Below are 26,898 nucleotides of genomic sequence, written 5' to 3'. Positions count from 1 at the left end.
GTGTGTGTGTGTGTATACACATACACCTAAAGAATACTTAGCTTATAAAGTTGTTTTGAAAATTAAATACAACAGTTTGTATAAAATACTTGGCATAGAATAGGTGCTAAATACATGGAAGTTGTTATAATAATTGGATAAATTATTGTGCCGTGATGTCTGGTTTTCTCATTTGTAAGCTGGAGTGAATAAAAGCATAGAGCTACCTAGAAGTATAAATGGTATTACATCTTCTGTATTATCCAGCACACAATAGGCACTCAGTCAACCTTTACTCCAATGAACGAATGTTTATTTAAAAGAATTTGTACGACAATACTCTTACTTTCAAAGAGTAGAGGAAAGTTTTATATTATTAACACATACACTGTGGCAAGAAAACTACAGTTAAGGAAAGAAGGAAAAATATTCCCCCTCCATAGCCAGGGACTGAGACCCGAGGCTAAAACTTTTTTCAGTTAGCCAGCCCCCAGCTGCCTTCATTAAATCCAAGAGTGACTTAACAAGGAGACATAGCTTTGGTGGAGAGAAGAGATGTGGGGCTTGGGAGCTCAATGCCATTTCTTTTAGGAAGAAAGGCCACCCATACAGTCCACAGGAAAAGGGTGGCTACAAGCTGTCCTGAGCTGAGGCTGCTTTATGGAAGTAGACAGATCCAGGAGAGGAAGAGATGAATGGAATGGAAGCCCTACCAATGTGCATGTGTAAAGTGATTGACACTCAATTGAATCTAAATCCACTCCTCTCCTCTCAATGAAACACCATCAAACTGGTGCCAGAGTAATAGTTTTGAACAGAAGCCAATCTAAATGTCAACCTGGGGTTCCTCAGCCTAAGGCAGCCTCTATAGCAGAGGCCTCAGCCCCAGTGTTTTAAGCAGTGAGTTAAGTAAGACTTATAGAGTAGGTATGGCTCCCTAAATTCACTGTGGCAAATGTCTACTGATTTTCAAAGACTGGAGGTATGGAGGAAAGACCCATAGATCTCAGGATACCCAGACATGGCCTGGTACCTGAGATATTTAGTATATATAAGTGAGTGGGACGAGCTATAGAATAACAGCTAGGCCTCACAAATGAATATATAAAGGAAGGCTTGTCCAATCTACCTCTAGGCCTTAAGGATGAGGGTAGGATATATGCATATAGCCTGTTAGGAAGCCCAGCAAGAAGACTGTTGTCCCTTCAAAACCTAAGGCAAAAAAGTACAGGGAAGAGAAAGACTGGAGCATTTTCCTGAAACAAAATACAGGCCTACCCCAGCCCTCAGAACCTACATCTCCTCAGATTCCAGGCCTCAAGCACATGAGACAGAGAATTACATCTGGGCTCCTTGCCCTCCCCTTAGCTCCAAATAAGGGCAGCAGTGTAAATGTGGGTGGGAGAGAAGGGATCATGAGACACAGTCATTAGCACCTGAACCACATCTCTTCCTAAACCAGAAATGCCAAGAGCAAAAAGAAATAAGTAAAGTGAGAGAGGGGTTGTGCTTCTGTCACATTAAATAGGAGACAGTGGGGGTGGGGAAATGTGTTTTCACATCAGGACATCTATCACTCTGGCCAAAGGGAGGGGTTATGATCAGCACAGCTTCACATGTTTTCCCTCTCTTCATTCATCCTGTTTTCGCTTAGGCTTTTTGGGGTTTCGGGACCGACTCTTGGCTTTGCACAGAGGGCATATAGGTGCATTCCGGTGAATTTGCTGATGACATGACAAGCAGGCCTGGTGAGGGAGCACAGGACAAAGAAAAATTAGTGGTCAGATTTTTCTAGGCTATGGCTCAGACTTCTAATACCCAGAGGCCCAGAAAGCAATCATGATTTCCCATCAAAAGATAATAGTAATCATTAAGATCCAAGTAGAGATCAGTGTTCTTAGAGACAATAGAAGATGAGAGTGAAGGATTAGAGTGATCAGATTAAAAGGGATGCTGAAAAAATGTCTGCAAAATGTGGAAATGAGGCAAAATGAGGACTAAATGTTCATTCAGCATTATACTAGAACACTGTTAACAGGTCTGTTCAAGGATTATTTAATTTCCTAGATTAGGATTTAGCAAAAATTTTCGGTAAAGGCCAGATCATTAAATATTTTAGACTTTTTCATTATATGGTCTCAGTTAAAACAAAAACTCAACTGTTTTACATTAAAGAAACTATAGACAATACATAAAAAATGTGTGCCCATAATTCATTTTAAAAAGCAGGTAGCAGTTCAGATTTGGACCATAGGCTATAGTTCGCTGGCCTCTACTCTAGGAAAATGTTTCTTTGGTTGACTGTTTACTGTTGATCAGATTCTGAGATGTTACCCTGATAAACTGCAAATGAATTTTCCCAATAGAGATGCAAATTAGTCTTTTCAAAAGAAAAGGTAACCATAAAGATCATAGATTTATTTCCCTGTAGAATATGAATCAGTTCTGTATCTAACTTGGCAAATTTATGTCAGCATCCCTTTCTTTTGTTGATTATATAAATATATGTTTCTCAAATGCTCTTGGAAGCTGTTTTGTAATTCTGTTGGCTCCCACATTTAATGACACATGCTCACTATATATTTGTGTAAAAGTTATACTTCTAAATTTAGAAAGTTGTACTTCAGCAAAAGCCTGAAAACCTCCCTGCATTCTGTTCCCTCTGAGATGAGGAACAACAAACCAGTGGGGCCAACAGAACAACTCTTTGTGTGTGTGCCAAGCAAAGGCTGCTTAAGAAAGACCCAAAATAAATTAGACCAAAGTTCCAGACTCAGCATTCCACATCCTTCCATAGGAAGATATTTTGCATCCTCCAAAGCCCCTCTCTAGCTCACTCACCTTCATAGGTGGGGGCTGTTGCCTGAAGGTAGCCGTCTGCCGAGTGTCCTGCTTCCTAGCCACTTGAAGTTGTTGGGCAGCAGCAGCTGCAGCGGCTAGGGACTCAGGGATGGGGGGCTCCTGAGGCTCTGTCTGCCATTCTGCTTTCTGCTTCTCAAAGTAACTTTGGAGATGAGAAACATTGGCTGGATTATTCTGAACGCAAAGGAGAACCTTGCCCCTCCTAAATACTCCATGGCACAGAACCAAGAGTTGGACTGTGGCTTACTCTAGAAAGTTCCTGTACCTTCCTTTTCACAAAGGTATTTTCCCTGGGTACCAGGCTTATTGTCTGTTAGGAATGGTAACCCTTCTGCTACTTGGCTCTGACAGACTCAGATGATCAAGAAATCTCAGGGATAGCAAGGTTATTAAAGAATATTTACTTCTATTCTCCATCCCATGATCATTTTCAGAATTCTTATTAAGTGTCCCCAGGTCTATGTTTATGGACTTGTAAGAATAGGAAGCTCACAACTTCCACAGACAATCTGCTCTACGTTTATGCTTCCTTTGACTGGGCTGAACTCTGTCTCTCTTTAAGGCAAGCCTATTTCTCCAACTCTTAGATTTTGAGATGAAGTCCCCAAGCTAGTCCCTGGACCAGGAAAATTAAGCCTTTTGTGTTTTCAAAGATTTATGAACACCCCTTCTAGACCCTGACTTAGAAAGTAACCCCTTAAGAGTCACAGAAAAGTCCTGTATTGTCGGGCTGGGGTTGTGGCTCAGTGGTAGAGCTGCTTGCCTAGCACGTGTGAGGCCCTAGGTTTGATCCTCAGCACCACATAAAAATAAATAAATAAAATAAAGGTATTTGTGTACACCTACAACTAAAAAAATAAAATATTAAAAAAAGAAAAGTCCTGTATTGTCAAAATCACACAAACAATTTTAAAAGTCATCTAGTAATTCTAGTCTAATCATCCTTCTTCAGGTATAAGAGCCCACCACAGAGACTTGTTCAAAATCATAAAATGAATCAGCCACTGACAAACCCAGGCTCAGTATCCTGACTTTCAGGCCAGATTTTTGTGCCTATGTGAGTGTGTATGTTCTTATGTGCTATGTTGTAGGGACAAGGGCAGGCAGCTTACTCCAAGGAGAGCTTCTCCTCCTCTTCACACAAGTCAGGGAGCCTCTGCAGGCCCAGAGTCATGCGTAAGGCATCCACATGCTCCTTCAGTGGCTTATATTCATCATGCAGGCGCCGGGTAGACTCTAGCAGCTTGTTTAGGTCATTCTCAGATTGTTTGATAGTGTTTTCCATCTGCAAAGCAGAACAGGATAGGCACAGAGAAAAAAAAATACCAAATTCTCACAGACACTTTAAAACTGAGTGGATAGTAGCACAGACTCTAGAGCCAGTCACATACTTTCTACAATGAATGGTCAAGCCTCAGTTTCTTCATCTCTATGATGGTGATAGTTTAATAGTGAACATGTCATGTAATCTTGGTGAAGATTCAATGATCAAATTCATACAAAGCACTCAACACAGGGGCTAGAAGAACAAAGGCTCAATAAATGATAGTTATTGCTCAAACATATCATTTCAGAGCTAGATGGCTTTAGAGTCTATTTTAGTTCACCCTACCACCATTTTGCAGGTCAGAGAACTGAGCCTTAGAGAGAAGAATGGACTTCTCTTAGGGAAATACTTCTTAAGACAAAGTCTACATAAAATTTCGGGGCTTCTGTCTCCAAGACCAATGATCTTTTTCTAGAAAAGTCTCTAGATCAATGGTTCTCATTTATTGATCTCTCTAGATCAATTATACTAATGGTTAGCATTAGTATAATTCAGAAACTCATGAATGCAAATTCTCAGGCTGCAACATAAATATATGGAACTAGAAACTACGGGGTGGAGTTCAACAATATGTGTTTTAACAGGCCCTCCAGGTGACTCTGATGCTCAAGACTGAGATCCACTGTTCTAGATTTGCAGACCCTCTCAGGAAAATATCTTATTCATTTCACTGGCTCTGTATCCTTGATTAGCTGGCAGAAAAACTGTCAATTCCTCATGAGATCCAGAATCCTGTGATCTTTGACACAGAAAATTCCAAGTGCCTACCTCATTTATATTTCTTTTAAGATCCAAGGCCTGACAGCAGGAGGAAATAAGTATTGCTACATAAATGTGTTTCCCAAAAGCAGAAATTTAGCTCCTTCAAATGTCAATTTTTAAAAAGTAATTATTGTCATAGGCTCTAAGAATTGCAAAGGACCTTATAGATCAGTACCTCCAACTTTCTTCCTAGTGAAGGAATCAGCAGTACACCATCCCTAATTCTGCATGAATAATTTCAAAAGAGAGAGAAGCTTATCACTTTAGTAGTTAACTTTCCAATTTCCAAAGAGTCTCCAGGGAAGACACTCTAATGAGGGAGCCCCACCTTAGTAGGCAGGCAAACTTTATTTTTTTGGTCTGGTTGGAAGCTTTGGAGCACCTTGAGCTGTACTCCAGAGGCAGGTGACTACTGTACTTTTTAAAGAGGATAGGTATTAACTCTTAAGACTCCCAAAACAAGAGCACATCAGAGCTGAAAGAGCCTTTGGAGATTATGGAGTTCTTCCCATAGTGCAAAGAAAAATTGAGACAGAGAGATGAGACTTGTCCAGTAACAGAGTCAGTCAATAACAAACCCTGTACTCATCTCAAAAATCATGGATTCTTCCACCTCATCATAGCCTGATGATTGTTCCCCCAGAGTGGCCACAGCCATATCTAAAAAGAAGCCACAATAATCACTAATGCCTCTTCCTTAATGGGCCCAGAGGTAGGCTCCAGGCAGCCAACCACATACCACATTGATGTCAGCATGGATCAGTCTGAGTTCCTCCACATGAGCCATCTTCTCCTGTAACAGGAGGTCCATCTCCTGCTTGTATTCTTTCAGGTGCCTCTCCTCTGATTCAAGTGCCTCAAACTCAGCCTTCAAACGGGCCTTGATCTTTTCCATCTGCAGGGTCTTGTTTCTGAAATCCCCCCAAAGCATTAAATAGGCCATCAAAAGAAGGAAGGAAAATGGAGATGGAGGACAGAGTTAGGTCCTGAGGCAGGGCTTTCTGTAAGTCATCTTTCCAAATGTCCCTCTCTCCATGAGGAACCAACTGCAAGCCACCCTACCCCTACCCCCAATGCAGGATATGCTTTCTTTCAAAATAAAAGCTCAGTGGGTTTCAAACATGAAAGAAAAGAAAAGGAAAGAAAAACCCAAAATCTGGTTATGGTTGCTAAATCTCAATTGTATACCCTCTGGCTCAATCCCATACCTGGAAATTTATCCTAAGGAAGTAATTCAAACAAGCAAAAAGTTAATACATTGAGATGTGTTTTCTGGCCTATCAGCAAAATTGGAATATGGTAGTCATTACACTACCCTAAGGTTACAATTTCAAAATAAATTTTCATGTGATTAAACAAGAAAAGAAACTGGAAGGATGTAGTTTCAAGGGCCTTTCAAATCATTCGAAGCCTGCTTACATGAGAGGGCTACACATTTTGAAAGGAGGACCAACTAAGCCATGTTGATATCCTCCCACTGGCCTCCTATTCTCTGGTTCTCAGGACCTGCCTAGCCATTAGCCATTTACACATATTTGGCATCTCTTCTGCCTCAATAGCTGGCTTTCACCTCTGTTCCAGAGTATCTCATGGATACTCCAGCACCATGCCCTGGCCTCAGGCCTCTGATGTCAGCCAGCTTCTGTCTGCAGTCCCTTTCTCCTTTTTCAGCACTGCCTGAGTCTCTTGTCTCCTTCAACAAGTGCTCCTCAAGTACACAGAACCACACAAATAACAGTGTTAGGTACATAGAATAATGGGAGTTTTTCTTTCTATGCTCCATTTTTTTTTCTTTTTGTGTTATTATTTTGTTTTTACTTTAGAAAGGAATATTATCCCATTTGTAGAGAAGAAAATTGAGGTTCAGAATAGTAACTTGTCTAGGACCACACAGTTACTAAATTGTGTGTTGGAATTTGAATGTAGGGCTCTCTGACATCAAAATCTACATACAACTCACTTCTACACACTGACTTTGACTGAGGGTACCAGGCTGAAGTGCATAAACATACCAAGGGTTTTTGGTATAACTGCTCAACTGTCTTGCAGAAGATTGTTACTAGATTGTATTGGTTAATTATTTATTTATTTAGATCCTCTCCTATCTAATTTTGCTTACTCCTACCACATCTTTACAGATGGAAAACTGATATTCAGACTTGCATCATTTCTTACCCGAATTCATATAGCCAATAAAGACAGTGTTGGGCCAATAACCTATTTCTGCAGACAGAGTCATATTGTGAAAGGAGACTTAAACCTGGGTATAAATACCTGTTCTGCCTTTGACAAGCTATTTGCTATTGGATATTAACAACAACTATGATTAAAGCTTAACTATCTAGCATACTTACTATGTACTAACACTAGAAAGTTTATGTGTATATTCATTAACCAAATATTTATTGAACGCCTATCATATGACAGGCACTGTACCAGTTGCTAGGAATTGAGCACAGAACAGAACAATATATGAACCAAGAGCTTCATCTAATGAGGAAAATCAACCGTGAACATATGGTTATATGTAAAACCATATGAAGAATAACAGGGAAGAGATGAACAATATAATAGAAGAACACAACAAAGAGGACTAATGCAGTCTGAGGGATACTGTAGAGTCAAGGATGCAGTCAGGAAAAGGTTCCCTGAGAACCCAAGGATGTGATATCTAAACTAAGTCCTGAAGAATGGAGTACAGGCTGACACAGTGGAGAGTAATCCAGACAGAGAGAATGGCATGAACAGTAGTAGCCCTAGAGCAGAAAAATATGACATATTAAAAAAAAAAACTAAACAAAGACCAGTATGGCTCGATTATGTACTACAAAAAGAAGAGGGACCTAGATGAAACTGTGGAGAATGGCACAGGTCAAAACACAGCTTAGAAACTGGGATGAATTAGGCCTTTGTTCCTTAGAGGTAGAGAAATCTTAGAATTTTAAACAGCAGCAAAGTGACATTATCTAATCATCATACCTTGCTTCTCTCAGCCTTGACTTCCTCACTAATAACACCCACATTACAGATTATGTGGAGAGGATTACATGAGCTAACACATGTAAATTTCCCAAATATATTATGTAGCATACAGTAGGCAGGCAATAAATGCTAATACTCTTCTCTCCCCATTCTGCCCAACTCTTCTGCCATGGTTATCTTCTTCACCACAGTGATTTGGACTTTGTTATAAAGACCTTACAGCGCATAGAGTGTGTTTGTGTGTATGTGTGTGTACACACATGCACATGAATGTAGGTACATGTACCAGTATGATTATTTAGCTATATTACTAATTACTAAGATCAAAATAGCAATCATTAGCATAAGCAACCTTACAATGTCAATACAAAGATATTTTATGGAGCCAAGCCAAGCCTTCCTAATTTATAATTAATTCAATTAAGATGGCAACAAATGTGGGTAGATGTTTGTTGAAGTCAATAATGTCAAATTGTAAAAGTCATTAATTTGAAGAAGTTCCCCTCCATTCCTAGTTCTCCAAAATATTTTATCATAAATATGTGCAGAATTCTCTTGTGTTTTTTTTTTTTAATTTTCCTTGATTTAATGTTGAAAGTCCTATCAAATTACTTTTTCTGGTTGTATACAAAATATATTCACACCAATTCTTGTCTTCATACATGTACTTTGGATAATAATCATCATCACGTTCCACCATCATTTCTAATCCCCTGCCCCCTTCCTTTCCCTCTAACCCCTCTGCCCTATCTAGAGTTCATCTATTCCTCCTACACTCCCTCTCCCTACCCGACTATGAATCAGACTCCTTACATCAAAGAAAACATTCAGCATTTGGTTTTTGGGGATTGGCTCACTTCACTTAGCATTATCTTCTCTAACTCCATCCATTTACATGCAAATGCCATGATTTTATTCTCTTTTATTGCTGAGTAATATTCCATTGTGTATATATACCACTTTTTTTTAAAATCCATGCAACTATTGAAGGGCATCTAGGTTGGTGTCACAGTTTAGCTATTGTGAATTGTGCTGGTCTTGAGTGTTTTAATTTTATCAATTGACATGATAATGCAAATTTCCTTCTTTAACCCTGGTACCATAAGTGACACTGATTTTTGAATAAATAACTGGTTTTGCATCTCTAGAATAAACCCAAGTTTTTAACAATGTAAAATTCTTTCTATACATTGTTAATTATATTTACTAATATTTTGATAAATATATTTGCATCTATATTCATTATGGATATGAAACTGTAACTTTCTTTTCTTAGACTGTTTTTGCCTGGAGTTGATATCAGGGTAATAAGAATTTTAGAAGATAAAATGGAAAGTTTTCTTTACACTGCTAATTTCTGGAAGAGACTGTGAAACATTGGTGTTAATTCTTTTTAAAATGTTTGGAAGGATTCTCCAGTGAAACCATCTGGACCCAGAGATTCCATTTTTGAGAGTTGTTAAATTACATATTGAATTTCCTAAATAGTTACATAGGGTTATTCAAATTATTATTTAATTTTATTGTGCTTCACAGAAATTACATTTTTTAAAACAAATTGAAGGTTTTTGGGAACCCTGCATCAAGCAAACTTATTGGCATAAGTTTTTAAAATAGCATATGCTCACTTCTGAATGTCTCTGTGTCACATTTTCATATTTTTTGCAGCATTTCAAAGGTTTTTATTATTATTATATGTTTTATGGTGAATTGTGACCAGTAATCATTGTAATTGTTTTGGGGTGCCACAAACTACAGAAATAAAAGATGGCAAACTTAATCAATAAATGTTGAATATTTCTGATTGCTCCACCAACCAGTTATTTTCCCATCTCTCTCTTCCTATTCCTTGAGCTATAACAATACTGAAATTTGGCCAATTAATATATCTATGATCCTACAAGGCCTTCTAAGTGATCAAGTGAAAGGAAGTGTCAAATATCTCTAATTTTTAAATACAAAGCTAGAAATTATTAAACCAAGATAGGACAATGTTAGGCCTCTGTGACAAATGGTTAGCCAAGTTGAAAATACAAAGGAAGTTTTTGAAGGATATTTCAACTGCTACTCCAGTGGACCACATAACTGATAAACAAAAATGGTGAAACTGCCTTCCTGATGATATGGAGAAAATTTTAGTGGTAGGGTTAGACAATTGAACCAATCACGACATTTCCTTAAGTCAAAGCCTAATTCAAAGCAAATTCCTAACTCTTTTCCATTCTCTGAAGTCTGAGAAAGGTAAGAAGTTGCAGAAGAAAAATATGAATCTAGCAGAAGTGGGTTCATGGTTTAAAGAAAGAAGTCATTTCCATAACAACAGTGTGAGACAAATAATCAAGTGTCAATGTAGAAGCTGCACAAGTAATTCAGGAGATTAAAGAAAACTGATGAAAGGGGCCATATTTCCGTGTAAATGAAATAGACTTTACTTGAAAGAAAACACCTTAAAAGGTGTTTTTTAAAAAACTTGATAGCTAGAGGGAAGTCAATGTCCATTTCAAAGAACAGTTTAACTCTTGCTATGGACTAATGCAGCTAGTGACTCTAAGTGAAAATCAATACTTGTTTAATATTACACATATCCTAGGTCTCTTAAGAATTATATTACATTTTTTTTCTTCCTGTGCTCTATAAATGAATAGCAAAGACTGGATTACAGTATGTCTGTTTACAACAATATTACTATTGTAAGCTTATTATTGAGAACTATTGTTCAGAAAAAAATATTTCAAAATGTTATTGCTTATTGACAAGGCATCTTTTTACCCAAGAGCCTGATAGAGATGTACAAGGAAATTAATGTTGTTTTCATGCCTGATAATGCAGCATCTATTGTGCATTCTATAAATCAAGGAGTAATTTCAACATTTATGTCTCACTATATAAGAAATACATTTCAAGGGCCAGGGCTGTGGCTTGGTGGCAGAGCACTTGCCTAGCATGTGTGAGGCACTGGGTTCAATCCAAAGCACTACATAAAAAAAATAAAGTTATTTAAAAAATACATTTCAAAAGGCCATAGCTGCCATTGATAGCAATTCCTCTGATAGATATTAGCTATGTAAATTAAAAATCTGCTGGGAAAGATTCACCATTCTAGATGTCATTAAGAACATTTAGGATTCATGGAAGGAGGGCAAAGTATTAACATTAACAGGAGTTTGGAAAAAAATAATACCAACCCTCATAGATGATTTTGAGGAGTTCAAGGCTTCAATGAACGAAGTAAGTGCAGATGTAGTTAAATAGCAAGATAATTACAATTAGAAATGGAACCTGAAGATATGGCTAAAATTGCTACAATCCCATGATAAAAATTAACTAGATAAGGAATTGCTTTTTATGAATGAGCAAAAAAAAAGTAATTTCTTGTGATAGAATTTATGCCTGGTGAAGATACCCTGAACCTTACTAAAATGGCAAGAAAAGATTTAGAATATTACATAAACTTTTTGATAAAGCAGCAACATGGCAACATGGGTTGAAAGGATAGACTCCAATTTTGAAAGAAGTTCTAGTGTTGGCAAAATGCTATGAAAGAGCATCACATACTACACAGAAGTGTTTCATGAGTATAAGAATCAAACAGTTTGGCAAACTTCATTGCTGTCTTATTTTAAGAAATTACCTTCGCCATCCCAACCTTCAGCAACCACCATCCTGAAAAGTTAGCAACCATTAGCATTGAGGTAACCAGCAGAGATTACTATTCAATGAAGGCTTGGATTATAATTAGTATTTTTACTAATAAAGTAATTTTAACTAAGTCACATACATTGTTTCTGTAGGAACAGTATTATTGTATACTTGATAGATTACATTATAGAGTAAATGTCATTTTTATATTCACTCAGAAACCAAAATATGTGTGACTCTATCTTGAGATTTGTTTTATTATAATGGTCTGGAACTGAAACCACAATATCACTAAGGTATGCCTGTATTTCATGGGAGGTTAATAGTGATAGTTTGTGTTTTTAAGAATTGGTTCAAATTATATATGTTATGCAATTTACATATACACAGCTGTTCATAGTTGTTATCATTTGTTGTCTGTGGGATCTGTACGGATAACCCTCTGCTTCATTCTTGATATCAAAAATTTATATCTTCTTTTTTCTTTGTTACTGTTGCAACAGGTTTTTGGATTTCTAAGATTTTGTTTCATTGATTTCTTTTATTTTTTATGTTTTCAATTTCATTGATTTTGATTCTTTATGTACTTTTTTCTGCTTGCCTTGGTCTTATTTTTCTCTTCTTTTTCAGTCTGTAGAGGTGGGAGCTTAGATTATCAATTTAAGGAATTTCCTCTGTTCTAACGTAAGCATTTAGTATTACAAACTTCCCTTTCCCTAATGTTTTTTCTGTATCCCACAAATTTTGATGTATTTTCAGTTTCACTCAGTTCAAAGTGTTTTTATTTTTCCTGAGTCTTTGTCTTTGTAATGTATATTATTTCGATGTATGTGGCTTAGAATCCAAATGCATGTCAACTTTCCTGGTATTTTTCTATGATTTATTGGATTCTAGTTTGATTTCATTAATGTCAGAGAACATCCTATATTTCAATTCTATTAAGTTTGTTGGGTTTTATATCCCAAGCTATGATCTATTTTGGTGTATTGTATATGGGCATTTAAAAAGAATGTGCATTCTATTGTGGTTAAGTGAAGTGTTCTACAAATGTCAATTAGATCCTGTTGGTTGATGGTGATTTGGAGTTCCATATTATCGCTGGTTTCTGGCAGTTCTATCAAATGTTGATAGAGGTGTGTAGAAGACTCCAACTATAATTATATATCTAATTCTTCTTTTAGTTCTTTGATGGTTTGGATATGAGGTGCCCCCCCCCTCAAAGATCCTGTGGTAGTGCAGAAATATTCAGAAATAAAATGATTGGATTATGAGAGCTGTGACCTAATTAGGCTATCCTAGTTTGACAAGACTTACTGAATGGTAAAGTTAGGCTGTTAGGCCAGTAGGGTGTGGCTGGAATAAGTGGCAGTGTGCCCAGGAGGGGTCCATCTTCCCTGAGGCCATTTCCTCCTTCTCTCTCTCCTTACTCACTGCCATTAAAGGAGAAGTCCTCCACCAAGCCCTTCTGCCAAGATGTGCTGCCCCACTTTAGGCCCAGAGCAATGGAATTGGCCCACCATGGATTGGAACTCTGGAACTACCAAAATAAACATTTGCCCCCACTAAGTTTTTCTTATTGGGTATTTTGATCACATTGATGCAAAGCTGACTAAAATAAGTTCTATCAACCTTTAATTCACATAGTTTACAGACCTGTTGTTTGATATATGCATATTTAGGATTGATGTGTCTTCTTGGAGGATTGCCACTTTTGTTATTATGTAATGTCCCTCTCTCTACCTAGTAATTTTCTTTTATATGAAGGTTACTTTACCTTGTATCAGTACATATTCCCACTTTTTTCTTTGAATAATGTGTCTATAGTATATATTAATCTATTCCTTAATTCACCAAATATAAATATTAGTTAAGAGGTAGATCTCATATTCAGTGCTTTTACCAAAATAAAATAAAATAAAGATAAAGATAAAATAAAATGTATATAGGAAAATGCAGATCAAGAAGGAGGGCTCTATATATATGAAAAATTAATTGCAAAAATGTTCAGAATTTGATAAAATAAGTTCAATAAGTGGCAAGCATGGGAAACATTTAAAAAACTACACAAACTTATATAACAATCAAATCACTTAAACCAGTGACAAAGAATAAGACTTAAAATAAGCCAGAAGAAGAAAAAAAAGCATATCACATACAGAGGAAAAAAGAATGATTGAAGCAACATGACAATGGTATATTATAGTTATACATAATAGTGTATTATGTATATTAGCGTATTATAATTATACATAATAATGAGGTTCATTCTGACATATCATACATGCTTAGAATATAATCTGCTCCACTTCAGTCCCTACGACTTCCTACTTCCCTCCCCTCTCCCCCTTCTACTATACTGGACTTTCTTCTACTCATTTATACTTTTTAAAAATTAGTTCTTTATAGACATACATAAATGTGAAATTCACTGTGATATATTCATATATGTATATAGCATAGTTTGCTCAAATTCATTCCAAAGATCCTCTCTTTCCATCCCCTCTGCTTCCCCTTCAATCCCTTTCCTCTGCTATACTCATTTCCCTTCTATTTTCATAGATTCCCACACCCTCTTTTTCTCCCTTATTTTGGTCTAGCTTCTACATGAGAATAAACATTCAACCCTTGACTGAGTCTGGCTTATTTCACTTAGCATGATATTCTCCAGTTCCATCCATTTACCTGCAAATGCCATAATTCATTTTTTCTTTATGGCTGAGTATATCTCCATTGTGTATAAAATCACATTTTCTTTATCCATTCATCTTTTGAATGGCACCTAGTTTGTTCCCATAACTTGGCTATTATGAGTTACACTGCTATAAATACCAATGTGAGTGTATCACAGGCTGATTTTACTTCTTTTGGATAAATAGGAGTTGGAGAGCTAGCTCACATGGTGGTTTCATTCCTAGTCTTTTGAGGAATCTCCATACTGCTTTCCAAAGTGGTTGTACTAATTTGCAGTCCTACCAGCAATGTACAAGTGTACCTTTTCTCTGCATCCTTGACAGCATCTATTATTATTTGTATTATTGATAAGTATCATTCTTACTGGAAAAATCTCAGTGTAGTTTTGATTTACATTTCCCTGATTGCTAGGGATGTTGAACACTTTTTTATATATGTGTTGCCTATTTGTGTTTCTTCTTTTGAGAAGTGTCTTTTCAGTTTCTTGCTCATTTATTAATTAGGTTATTTTTTCTTTTGGTGTTAAGTTTGTAAGTTCTTTATATATTCTGGATATTAACCCCCTATTGAAGAGCAGCTGGAAAAGATTTTCTCCCATTCTGCAGGCTCTCTTTTTATGTGCTTAATTGATTACTTTTATGTGCAGAAACTTTTTAATTTGATGCAGTCCACTTGTTGATACTAGGTTTTATTTCTTGTGCTTTAGGAGTCTTGTTAAGGAAGTTTGTGCCTGCACCAATATGTTGGTGTGTTGAACCTCCTTTCTTCTAGCAGTGCAAAGTTTCTGGTCTACTTCTTAAGTTTTCTGATCCTCTGAGTTGGCTTTTGTGCAGGGTGAGAGACAGGGATCTAGTTTCATTCATCTACATATGGATACCAATTTTTCCCAGCATCATTTCTATTTACACAGTCCCTGACAATATAAAATTATTTTTTCCAGTGAAAATAAATTTGAAAAGCAATGGTAAAATGAGAAACTTTCAGATGCAGAAAGGCTAAAATGCTACATCATCAGCAAATCTGGACTTGAAGAAATGTTAAAGGAAGTCCTTCAAGCAGAAGCAAAATTATAGCAGAGGGGGAAATGTTATCTATTCAAAAGAACAAAGAACAATGAAAATGGTTACTTCAGAGAAAATATGATAAAACTGCAAAAAATGACAATTAAGTGTTTAAACAAGAAAGTGTAATAATCTGCATGATTGCAGAATGGGAAAAATATGTTTCAATGTTGTTGAGTTTCTTTTTAAAAAAAATGTTTATTTTTAGGTGTAGATGGACACAACACAATGCCTTTATCTTTATGTGGTGCTGAGGATTGAACCCGGGTCCCGCCCCTGCGAGGGAAGTGCTCTACCGCTAAGCCACAATCTCAGCCCTGTTGCTGAGTTTCTTACACTGAATTTACAGTAAAATAAGCTCAGTTGCAGGTAAACTAGGATAAGTACACATACTATAAAATATAAAGCAACCACTAAAATACAATAAGCCAAAAAAGATATAAAAATGGATTCACAAAAATGTAATGTGGTAACTTGGATTAGATGCTGGAATAGAAATGGGACCCTATTTGATTTCACACTGACAAAATTCAACATATTATTATATAGATACAATGAAATCCTATTAAAATCACAGTATATTTTCTACAGAATTTGATAAGTAGATTCTAAAATTCATACAGTAATACAAAGGGCCTAAAATAACCAAAATTAACACTTAAAAATTATAACAAAGTTGGAAAATATTTACTATCTGAATTCAGGAATCATTATTAAGGAACAGTAATCAAAACAGCTAAGTATTGGCAAGAAAGACTGACAAGTAGATCAATGGAGAATACAAATAATTCAGAAATAACCCCACATATATGTAGATGACTGATTTTTGACAACAGTACAAAGGCAATCCTGTAGAGAAAGGGATAGTCTTTTGAACAAATGGTCCTGAAACAACTGAACATGTTTATGAAAAAAAAAATACTTCAAAGCACTTCAAAGTGTGTGTGCATGCACACACACACATACAGAGAGAGAGAGAGAGAGAGAGAGAGAGAGAGAGACAGACCGACCGACCAATCTTAGTGTGGAATTTTCAAGAAGAAAACATAGGAGAAAATGTGACTAAGGGTTAGGCAAAGAACCATTTTATATGGCACATAACAATTCAAAGGTAAAATATTAATGAATTAGATTTATTTTCTAACATTAAAACCTTCAACAATTCAAAAGACACTGTTAAGCAAATGAAAAGTCAAGTCAACGTTTGGGAGAATATCTTTCCAAAGCAAATGACTGATGAGGGACCTGTATCCATATAATATAAAAAATACTCAAAACTCACAATCAGTAAACAAATAATTCTACTGAAAAATGGGCAAAAGTTTTTAATATACACAATTCTCCTGAGAAGTGGCAAATAAACCCATAAAGAGAAACTAAAAAAAATGAGTCATTAGAAAAAGGCAAATTAAAACTACAATGAGGCTGGGGTTGTGGCCCAGTGGTAGAGTGCTTGCCTGACACGTATGAGGCACTGGGTTCAATTCTCAGCACCACATATAAACAAATAAAATAAATGTCCATTGACAAAAAAATAAAAACAAAACAAAAAAACTACAATGAGATACTACTTCACATCATTAGAAATTTAGAATGGCTATAATGCCGCCTCCTCCTCCTTCTTCCTCCTCCTCCTCCTCTTCCTCCTTCTCCTCCCCCTTCTCCTTCTCCCCCTCCCCCTCCCCCTCCTCCTTCTTCCCTCCCTCTTCCTCTCCCTCCCCAACCCCTCCTCCTTCTTCTTCTTCTTAATTTTTTCTTGTACTAGGGATTGCTCTTAGGGACCTGAACTGCTGAGAAACAACCCTAGCCATTTAATTTTTTTTTATTTCTGAGAGAGGTTCTTACTCACTTGCTTAGGAAACTACTGAGTTGGTGAGGCTAGCCTCAAACTTGAAATGCTCCTGCCTCAGCCTTCCAGGTAGCTAGGATTACAGGTGGGCAGCACCAAGCCCTGCTATAATGTCTTTATTAGACATAATAAAACATATTGTTGAGAATACAGAGTAACTGGAAACCTTATATACTGCTTTTGGAGATGAAAGTTGGGACAATCAGTTTGGAAAAGACCTTTTTAGGAATCTTAAAAAGAGAATGAAAGAAAGGAGAAAGGAGGGAGGATAAGAAAAGGAAAGACAATGGAATGAATCTGACATTCATATATGTACATATATGAATACACCACAGTGAATATCACTATCATGTATATCCACAGGAAATCATTTTAAAAAATAAATAAAAATAACTATGAGTAAATGGCAGAAAGACAGATAGAAAGAAGGGAATAGGGGGTAAGTAAAGAGAAGGGGAAGGAGAAGTACTAGGGGTACAAATTAGAATAAGAAAGATATATTCCATGATTATATAATTATATCAAAATGGACTCAACTGTCATGTATAATTAAAAAGAACCAATAAAAATGAAAATGAATATTAAGAAGTTATAGATGCAATTGTCATATGAAACAGAAATTTTACTCCTGGAAATATAAATAGGAGAAATGAAAACATGTTTTCACAAGAGGTTTGTATACATATGTTCACAGTAACATTATTCACAAAGGCCAAAAAAGGTGGAAATAAATGTTTATCAACTGGTAAGTAAACAACCAGAATATAGTATATTCGTGCATTGAGATTATAGTCACTAAATAAAAAGGAAAAGTTTACTGATATGTGCTGTAATGTGGATAAATCTCAAAAACTATATATTTTAAGTGATTGAAGGGAGGAGCAAATGATCACATTTGTAAAACTTAGCTCAGATGCAATGTTCACAAAAGAAAAACCCATATATACATGAATACATTACTTGTTTCCTGGGGCTCAGAAGCTAGACAAAAGAGGTCTCTTTCCTTGCTACCTTGTTTGTAGTACTGGGGATAGAACTCAGAGTCTCAGACATGCTAGGCCAGTGCTCTAACACTGAACCATAACCACAGGCAAAAAGAGCTCAGTTAGCACTGATAGAAATGTTCTAAAACTGTATTTTAGGAATGATTTCTCAGTTCTTTACATTTACTAAAAAATCATTAAATTGGATATTTAAAATAGATAGTTTCTGTGGTTTGTAAATTATGACTCAATAAATACCCACAGTGGCTTTGTCCTGCATGCAGAATTAAACCCACAACTCCTTATGAACACAAAATCTAATCTCTTTCTGTTCTGTTCATGTTTTTCAGGAAAATAAGTGATTTGTTCAAAAGGCATGTTCAGAAGAAACAAACAAATTCTAAAATCTGCTGAAGGAGATACACACAAGGAACAGAAAGAAGAAAAAGGAAAAAGAGAGAAAGAAAAAGAAACACAGAGAGAATGTAAAGAAAAAAAGAAACAAAGAGAGAATTTTTCCCTTGAGGTTCTTTGCATTTCCTATGCTCTTTCAACATAGTATTTTATGCTCAAACTTCCCTACTCTGACAAGCAACTGGGCAGTTTGAGCAATGATTAAATCTGAATCAAAGTGTTGTGATTCTCAGATTTACAGAGAGAGCTTCATGCCATCTTCTCCTTAGATACACAAAAATACTAGTTTCAATTCCTTTACAACTTTCATCAGTCAAGCAGACAAACACTGTATAAAGCAAGCACTGTTCTGGTTCCTGTGCGTTCATGATGAGAAGACCCCTTACTTCAAATAAATAATTGAGGACAAATATATAAATAGTACATACAAATCAAAACTATTATGGATGAAGTAGAAATGGGACCCCCAGAGTCATTATACTCACTTTAAGTTCACCCCACCTGATTCTACCAGAGTGGTCTAAGATGAATCTCCCTGGAACCCACGGGGCTCCTCACAACATTATTTCAAAGAAACAAATTAAATAAATCCTCTTCATACTAGAGAAAATGAACAAAGTCCACAAATGGGAAAGGAACTATCAAAAGCTACACGGCCACCATCCTCGGGTCCTCTGCAATTTGAAATGAAGATAATTATATATACATGAAACTTCTAAAGACTGGCAGCATGCCATCTTTCTCTTTTGAACATCCATATCACTTATCACATTGTTTTGGCCATAAGTGGACAGGAACAATTAATTACATTTGGAATGATAATAAGTGAGAACAAATAGATGGTAAAACTAGAGAACTGATTACAACACCAATAGCTGCAGAGAAGGAAGACAAGTAGATCTGAAAGGGAGAAGTAAACTTTAGGGAAGATTTCATTTATTTTGTTAGAATTTATTAAGAAGCCATTAGTGCTAGGAACTGGAAAGGAATCTAGTCTTCAGAAAGGCTAGATAATTTAATAAAAACACTTAATAATAATGCCTATTATATTTGTGGAGCCTAATATGTTCTAGCAACTGTGCTGGCACTTTATAGGCTAAGAAATTTAATTCTCATCATACCAATACAAGCAGTATGGTCAACTTCATTTGTACAGATTAAGAATTTGAGATTGAAAGGAATAAAGTGACTTACCTAAGACTAAAAATTTAAGAAGTAAAAGACACAGTGCTGTAAGCCTGATCACCTTCCATCACACCTAGGATTTTCATCATATGATGGATTTAAAGTTAATGAAAACAAGCCAACGGTGAATTCTTATCCTAGTTCAGCCACACATTTTAGGGTGAAATAGGACACATCATGGAACTGTGTTGAACACTGAAATGGGATTCCTGAGCTTCTCCTGAGCCACTGCCTCTCCAAGCACTAGCCAAGACAAAAACATTCACCTGGTTACTTTCTTCCCAATGACTCCTTGCTGGCTATCATAGAGGAGGAAAGAAGAGGGGCTAGGGATATGGATCATCATTCCTGGGACAAACTTGGCAGGCTCACCTGTGACCCAGCTTCATAGGTGACTCAGCACCAATGCTCACTCAAAAAGCAGGGCAGCAGAGCTGGGACTTACTGCATTTGACAAAGGAATGATCAGTGAATAGACACTGGCTAGTGGAAGGGGATGGAGAGTTTCCTGTGTATACTGATGAGTAAAGGACATGGTGAGAAGTGGACAGATCCAGATTATATTGTGGAGGTGCAACTCACCAGGCCTTATGAATGCAGTGGTTTTCCAAGGATGGTTGCTCCAGCAGCACCAGTAGCATTGCCTACGATCTTGTTAGAAATGTGAATTCTCAGGCCCCACCCCAGAGTTGCTGAACCAGAGACCCTGGATTGGGGCCCAGCAATCTATAATTTAAAGGCCCTCCAGGTGTAACCCGAATCATGATCAAGTTTGATCCTACTGTGCTAATGATTGGTCTGGAGTTGAGAATTCTGTTGGGCCTGTTGGAGATACCAGTGTCACATGCAGTGTGCTAGGTTAACTGGGCAGTGGAATATGTGAGTCTGGAACTAGGGATAGATCAGATCTGTTGACTTTCTTTGGAGGATCATTCAGATCAGGTGCTATTCATCCAAAGTGGCAAAACTCCACAGACTAGCATAGTCCTGTGTTGGCCCAGGATAAGTGCTCTGTAAATGCCACTGAGTCAGCCTATCCTGCTGCCTCCAGGAATGTGAGATCATTGCTTAAGGAACAAGTGTTCTTTCGGTTAATATTTATTTGCTCATCTGAGAAAACCGCTGCTGTGGGAAAACAGGTTTCATAATGTAGTCCACTTGAAGATTTTATACAGCTCAATACCAATGCTAACTCCTTTCCATGCTTTCTGCTGAGGTCAGCATTGTTTGGCTTAACTTACCCATCCCCAAGTCCCAGAGCTCCCAGCTGCCCTGTGCCTTGCTCCTGACTAGGCACAGCCCCAGTGTCACTTCTGAAGCCCACTCTCAGAGGAGCCTGCTGAGCCTGCCAGAGTATTGGCTGAGGAGGAAAAAGGAGGACAGAAGGGAGGAAAGGACAAAGTGAGGAAGGAAGGGTGGAAAGGACTGAGACACATGACAAAACTGTAAAGTAAGACGGGTTAATGTGAGTGCTAGAATAAATATTCCCATAGAGCATGCAGGGCTGGGGGAGCCTGATTCATTTGCTCTGGGGACTTTGAGAAAGTTTGAGAGAAGTGGCATTTCCTCTGGGAATTTCTTGAAATGTGAGTAGGATTTACAGAAATATGAGTAGGATTTACAGATTCAGAATGTGGAATGAGGCATCTACACAGGAAGAACCCCAGAGGAATGGAAGTTCATGAATTAGGAACTTCTCCATGGTTAAAGGACAGAGTGAAGGAAAGGATTAGTATCAGGTAAGTGGAAATGAAGAATCTAGATGTGATTTGTGGGGCAGAGTCTTGAGTGCCATGGTAAAGCTGATGGACAAATGTTTGTCCAAAAGATAAAGACTAAGAAATGACCTAAGTGAGAAATGAAGTTCACATCATTTCCTCACACACAAACACACACACACAAAACTATAACAAAATCTTTCCCATTATATGCCCACCAACTCTTATGTTGATAATCCCCATCTTATTTTTAAAAATAAAGTTTAATAGTACTATAAGCAACTGACTTACTTTGACTTAAAACTAACCATTGGCAATACCCCGTATTTTAAAAAAGACACTGTGAACAATGGGAATTTTCCCTTTTTTTATTCCACCTTCTGTTTCTTCAATTCTTGTTTTTCCTTTTCCATGTATCCACATGCTCCTTCCTTACCACTTAAAAGCCCAAGGAATAGATGGAGAAGGCCTGAGGTCTGAAGAATAGTGTTAGAGTAGGATTGTGCTAGGCTTGGCACATGGTCAGAGCAGGAGCAGGGAATGGGCTTAGATGAAAGAATCCATTCCTGAGGCTGTTCCCAATGCAAATTCTGCCATTGGTGAGTGTGAGTTCTGGGTATGTTTCTGGGTCTCTGTGTGTGGAAAGGCTCTGAGCTTGAATTCCTTAGGTGGTGATGCCATCATTATCACTGCTTCAGCCCCAAGAATATTCCATTTTTAACAGAAACAGGCTGCTTTGCTTATAAACTAAGAAATTTGGGATAATGGTAATTATAATTTAGAGCAGTTGAAAAACCACGAGCCATGAGTAATCAGATTATCAGCATTTATGAGGGCATTAAATGCCGATAAAATGTGTGTGCCATGTGAATAGGAGGATGCATTTTTTTAACTAGCAGTGTCACCATAGATTGATTGCCTAAATTCTCTGAATCTCAGTGCCCTTGTGTGTAAAATTAGAATAATAATTCTCAGCACAGATTTCCATTGGGAAGGTTGAAGATTAAATGAGCTTTTAAAAGAGCTTTTAAAATATTATGTTCTCAGCAAATATTTGTTCCTTTTCCTAGTTCTTTCTGGCTGTTTCCTTTGCTGTTTCCTTCTGCCTCTCATATGTGTTTGTCTATGGACATCAAGTGTATATTTGTAATACTTTCTGCATTCTAAATACATAAACCAGATTTAAATGCTGTATGTTAATGTAAAATTGCCAAAACAATTTATTTTAAGTCATTTTTGAAACATATAATTTTGGATTCATATCTCCTTGGTTGATTAACCCTTTTTCATTATGCAGTGTCCCTACCTCTTTCTGGGATTTTTTTTTTTTTTTTTTACTCTGGTATCTGTTTTCTTTGATAATAAGTAAACCACTTTTGCTTTCTTTTGATTAATTCTTTCATGGTATCTTTTCCCATACTTTTAATCTCAGCTACTTATATGTTTATTTTTTAAGTGAGTTGGTTAAATGACATCATAAAATTAATTATGTTTTTCTTAAATCCTCTCTGCCAATCTCTACTTTAATTGGTCTATTTACATTATTTTTATTTACCATAATTATTGAGATGTTAAACTAAATCCGCCTTTTTATTTTTGTATTGTTTTCTCTCTTCTTTGTTTCTCAGTTTCCTTTCTTCTGCCTTCCTTCAGTAAATTACACTTTTTTCAGAGTCCCATTAAGATTTATTTTTTTTAAAAGAGAGAGAGAGAGAATTTTTTAATATTTATTTTTCAGTTTTTGGTGGACACAATATCTTTTTTTATTTTATTTTTATGTGGTGCTGAGGAGCGAGCCCAGTGCCCCGCACATGCCAGGCGAGGGCTCTACCGCTTGAGCCACATCCCCAGCCCCAAAGATTTATTTTTAATGTTTTTATTTTCATCTTTTTATATAGGTTTTTAGTGTTATGATCTCAGTACTACATTACATATACAAAATTTATCACCATCTTCTGACATCATCATTTTATCAGCCTTAGTGAAGTACAGAAAGCTTTTCTCCTTTTTCTTTCTTTTCATGCACCCATTTATAAATGTCATACATATTTCATCTACATACATGAAATCCCATTAGATAATTTTTAAATTACCTTTCAATCATAAAAATTATTAAGAAATTTGAAAATAAAAAGGGAATTATGCCATATTTACCTATGTTTTTGCTTACAGCATTTGTTCTTCCTTCCTTGGCTCCTTCTTTTTTCTGTTTTGCAAACTTTTGTCCATTTTCAGGATAGATCTGCTGATAAATTCCCCCAATTGTCCTTCATCTGAGAATGTCTTGATTATGCCTTCATTCAAAAAATATTATCACTAGTCATAAAGTTCTGGGTTAACATTTCTTTTTCTTCAACACTTGAAAAATATGCCACTTGCTGCTAGGATCTTATCAGTTTCTGATCAGAAATCTGTCATTCTATTTTTTTTTCTTGTAGGTATAGGTAAGGTATTGGTTCTCTTAAGACTGTCTTCCCTTCAAGAGTTTTTCCTTTTTCTTCTTTTTCAGAAGGTTGGTTACAGCACATCTTAGAATGGATTTCTTTTTGTTGATTCTATTTGTGTTTAATCCCCTTTGTGAATTTGTAAGTCATTTCACACAATTTTGGAAATTTTAGCCATTTTTCTTCAAGTTCTTTACCAATCCTTTTCTCCTTTCCTACTGGGAATCTGTTGGTATCAATGTTAAAGTTTCTGTGATAGTCTTGCAGACACTTCTATTGTTTCATGTTTAAGCTAATATTTTTCCTCTCTTCTCCAAAACCTTGCTATGGAGACCACCCATTGAGTTTTTAGAGCCTTGTTATATTTTTCAATTCTAATATTTTTTGCTGCTTCTTTATTTTATTTTCTTGTTGTTGAGACTTTCTACATATTTGTTGTAATTTTCTTTTTTATCATTTATTTCAAGTATGTTGTAGTTGCATATTGCAACATTTTTATGATCTATATTTTAAAACCCTTTTCAACAAGGAGCAGTGGTGCACACCTGTAATCTCAGTGGCTCAGGAGGCTGAGGCAGGAGGATCATGAGTTCAAAGCCAGCCTCAGCAAAAGTGAGGCACTAGCAACTCAGTGAAACCCTGTCTGTAAATAAAATACAAAATAGAACTGGGGATGTGGCTCAGTGGTCAGGTGCCCCTGAGTTCCATCCCTGGCATCCCTCCCAAAATAAATACATAAATATTCTCATTCAAGTTGCTATGTTGGTATGGTAAGTGGATTTCCATTAAAAGTTGGACAATATGGGTCTTACTTACATCTTTTGTCTCAGCAGGCTTCCTCTGATATCCCCTTCATGGAAGTTCAACAGAAGTCCAGTTTCTCCATTAGGTCTCTTTTGACTTCCAGGGTGAATCATCTTTGTTAATGCTGGTTAGTGGCAGGAGTTCAGCCTTCTCTCTAAATCTCTGTTGATCCCATCCCAACTGGTTAGAGGAAAACCTCCTAGATAGCACTTGAGGGTAGAAATCATGGCTCCCCAGGTGTTCTCCCTTGGGTGTGGTCTGTTTTCATTGGGGATGAAAGTCCTTGTTGTGGTATGGTCCTTCTCTGGGGATGAGATAGTCTTCTTTTAAAGCCCAGTGAGAGTAGACAACCTGGTTTTCCATTTGCAAGCCCAGACATCTTATTAGCTGCATTGTTATGACAGTTAGCATTCTCCTGCAACAATGACTCTCCCTCCCTACCAACTGATGCTTTTGTAGAAAAATAAATTCCCTCCACCTTCCCAGTCCTTCTGTGGGAGATAGTGGACAAAACAGGGCCTCTCTGTAGGCAGACTTTAGTTCCTGTCAAAATATGGCATTTTCAAGGAGCATGGTGCGGAAGGATCCCAAGTTTGAGGCCAGCCTGGGCAACTAAGCAATACCCTGTCTCAAAGTATAAAAAGAGCTGGGGATATAGTTCTGTAGTAGAGTGCTTGCCTTAGGATATGTGAAGATCTGGGTTCAATTCCCAATATCACAAACCAAAATGTGGCATTTTCAAGCTGTGTGGCTCTGGGATATTCAAATTTTCTGAGCCTCCATTTTCCAGCTCTAAAGGAGGAGTACAAAGATCAGAGGATTTGCAGAAATGAATGAAAGTAGGTCAGAGTGTATGGCACATCAGGATCTCAATAAATAATAATTTTCTTCCTTCCCCTCCCCTGCAGAAGGAGAGATGCAACTTCTTCAGAGGAAGAAGGATGTACAGATCTCACTAGGCATTCCCAGGGTTAAATCTCATGGTCGTATTTCTTAAAGAGACTCACTTAACATCCTCCACCCATTTTCACTGAAAACCACGCCACAGAAACACGGAGACAACCCAACCTAAGTCACCCTCAGAGAGTGGAAGTCAAAGTAGGGACTAAGGCAGTGCAGGGAAGACAAAAGAAAGCATAATGCTGGCCCACACAGTCAGCCCACCAGGCACAGTTATGTTCCCAGCAAGGACAACATCATCGCCTTGACAAAGCTGCTCCAGGAGTAACTGGGATGGTGGACTTTCGCAACTCCCAATTTGCCACCCACCCTTCTCCTCTAGCTTCTCAGAGCGGCTGTCATCATCTCAGTGTGGTGACTCCATCCTCAATCCCATAGCTCCCATCCCCCAACTGAGGCGGGATAGAAAGAAAGTGGCAACTAAGTAAAATGAAAACCAGTGCGCGCCATCCTCCCAGTCCCCGCCATCCTCCCAGTCCCCACCCGCTAGGATTCCTCTGCACCCTCAGTCCTCTGGCCACCAGCAGCCGCCACTAACTTTGACGCGGTAGACTCAGCTATCAAAGGCTTTCCTGAGCTCCAGGTCCTGAAGTTAAACCGGAGACCGGGGAAAGAAAATCTCAACAAAGCAGCAAGACGCCAAAGACACCTTAAAGTCAACAAGTACTTTTAAATAATGCGTCTGTAAATGCCAACCCTGACCCCCAGCCCAGGAAAAATAAAGCTGTCTTGGGACCAGCCTCTAGTGTCTCCATCTGTGCTTTCTCAGTCACAACTGGCAAGGGCGCTCCCTTCCTTTCTCTCCCTCTGTTTCTACTACTCTTGGTTCCAAATATCCCCAGACCCCACTCTCTGAACCTCACCTTACCTGTGGCGAATGCGCCCCTTTCCAGATCCCCTCTGCAAGTAGTCCAACAATAGATACTTTCCATAGGTAAAGCCCTCTCCTTTAGCGAGGGATTGGGGCGGGGAGAGGGGGATCTCAAGGAGGGTGGAGCAGGGAATGCTGTTCGTGCTACTTACCTAATCTCTTTAATGCTTTCCAATTTGCACATGATTTCTTGTTCATCTGCCATGCTTTTCACTCTCAATTTCACGTCCCGAGAAACCTACAAATACACCAGCCAAGGGATACAATGGATACAATGTAGCCACCTCCTCGGGGCTTGGGGCTCTGAGTCTGTGCGGTAGGGGCTTGGAGAAGGGCTGGGAGCTGTAGTCCGCAGCTCCAGGGCCAG

The 26,898-nt window shown here is 37.5% G+C and overlaps 1 protein-coding gene and 1 long non-coding RNA gene across 4 annotated transcripts in view; one reads left to right on the top strand and one right to left on the bottom strand.

Annotated features, from left to right (window-relative positions):
* The window catches only part of LOC131424053 (uncharacterized), a 108,532-nt gene extending 82,165 nt beyond the window's left edge, over positions 1–26,367 (top strand). The window contains exons 3-5 of the long non-coding RNA XR_009226481.1: positions 18,486–21,473; positions 24,730–24,827; positions 25,609–26,367. This is a non-coding gene — a long non-coding RNA (uncharacterized LOC131424053). The remainder of the gene's footprint in view (positions 1–18,485; positions 21,474–24,729; positions 24,828–25,608) is intronic.
* Positions 271–26,898, bottom strand: Zc4h2 (zinc finger C4H2-type containing). Of its 3 annotated transcripts, XM_058578252.1 has the most exons (6): positions 26,684–26,886; positions 24,713–25,004; positions 5,670–5,841; positions 3,954–4,126; positions 2,821–2,983; positions 271–1,724 (listed from the first exon to the last, which is right to left on the bottom strand). In XM_058578252.1, exons 2-6 carry the CDS (start codon positions 24,811–24,813, stop codon positions 1,611–1,613), a joined length of 723 nt encoding a protein of 240 aa, XP_058434235.1. In that variant the 5' UTR covers positions 24,814–25,004; positions 26,684–26,886; the 3' UTR covers positions 271–1,610. The 3 variants fall into 3 exon arrangements, with proteins under 3 accessions (XP_058434235.1, XP_046296364.1, XP_058434237.1); XM_046440408.2 differs by lacking the exon at positions 24,713–25,004; XM_058578254.1 differs by lacking the exons at positions 2,821–2,983; positions 24,713–25,004 and having other exon boundaries at positions 26,684–26,898.

Source organism: Marmota monax, unplaced genomic scaffold (assembly GCF_021218885.2).
Source record: "Marmota monax isolate L192 unplaced genomic scaffold, Marmota_monax_Labrador192_F-V1.1 WCK01_AAM20220418_F8-fsc00134, whole genome shotgun sequence".
NCBI lineage: Eukaryota > Metazoa > Chordata > Mammalia > Rodentia > Sciuridae > Marmota > Marmota monax.
The sequence above is the reverse complement of the archived record's forward strand: the minus strand, read 5'-3'. Positions and strand labels throughout refer to the sequence as shown.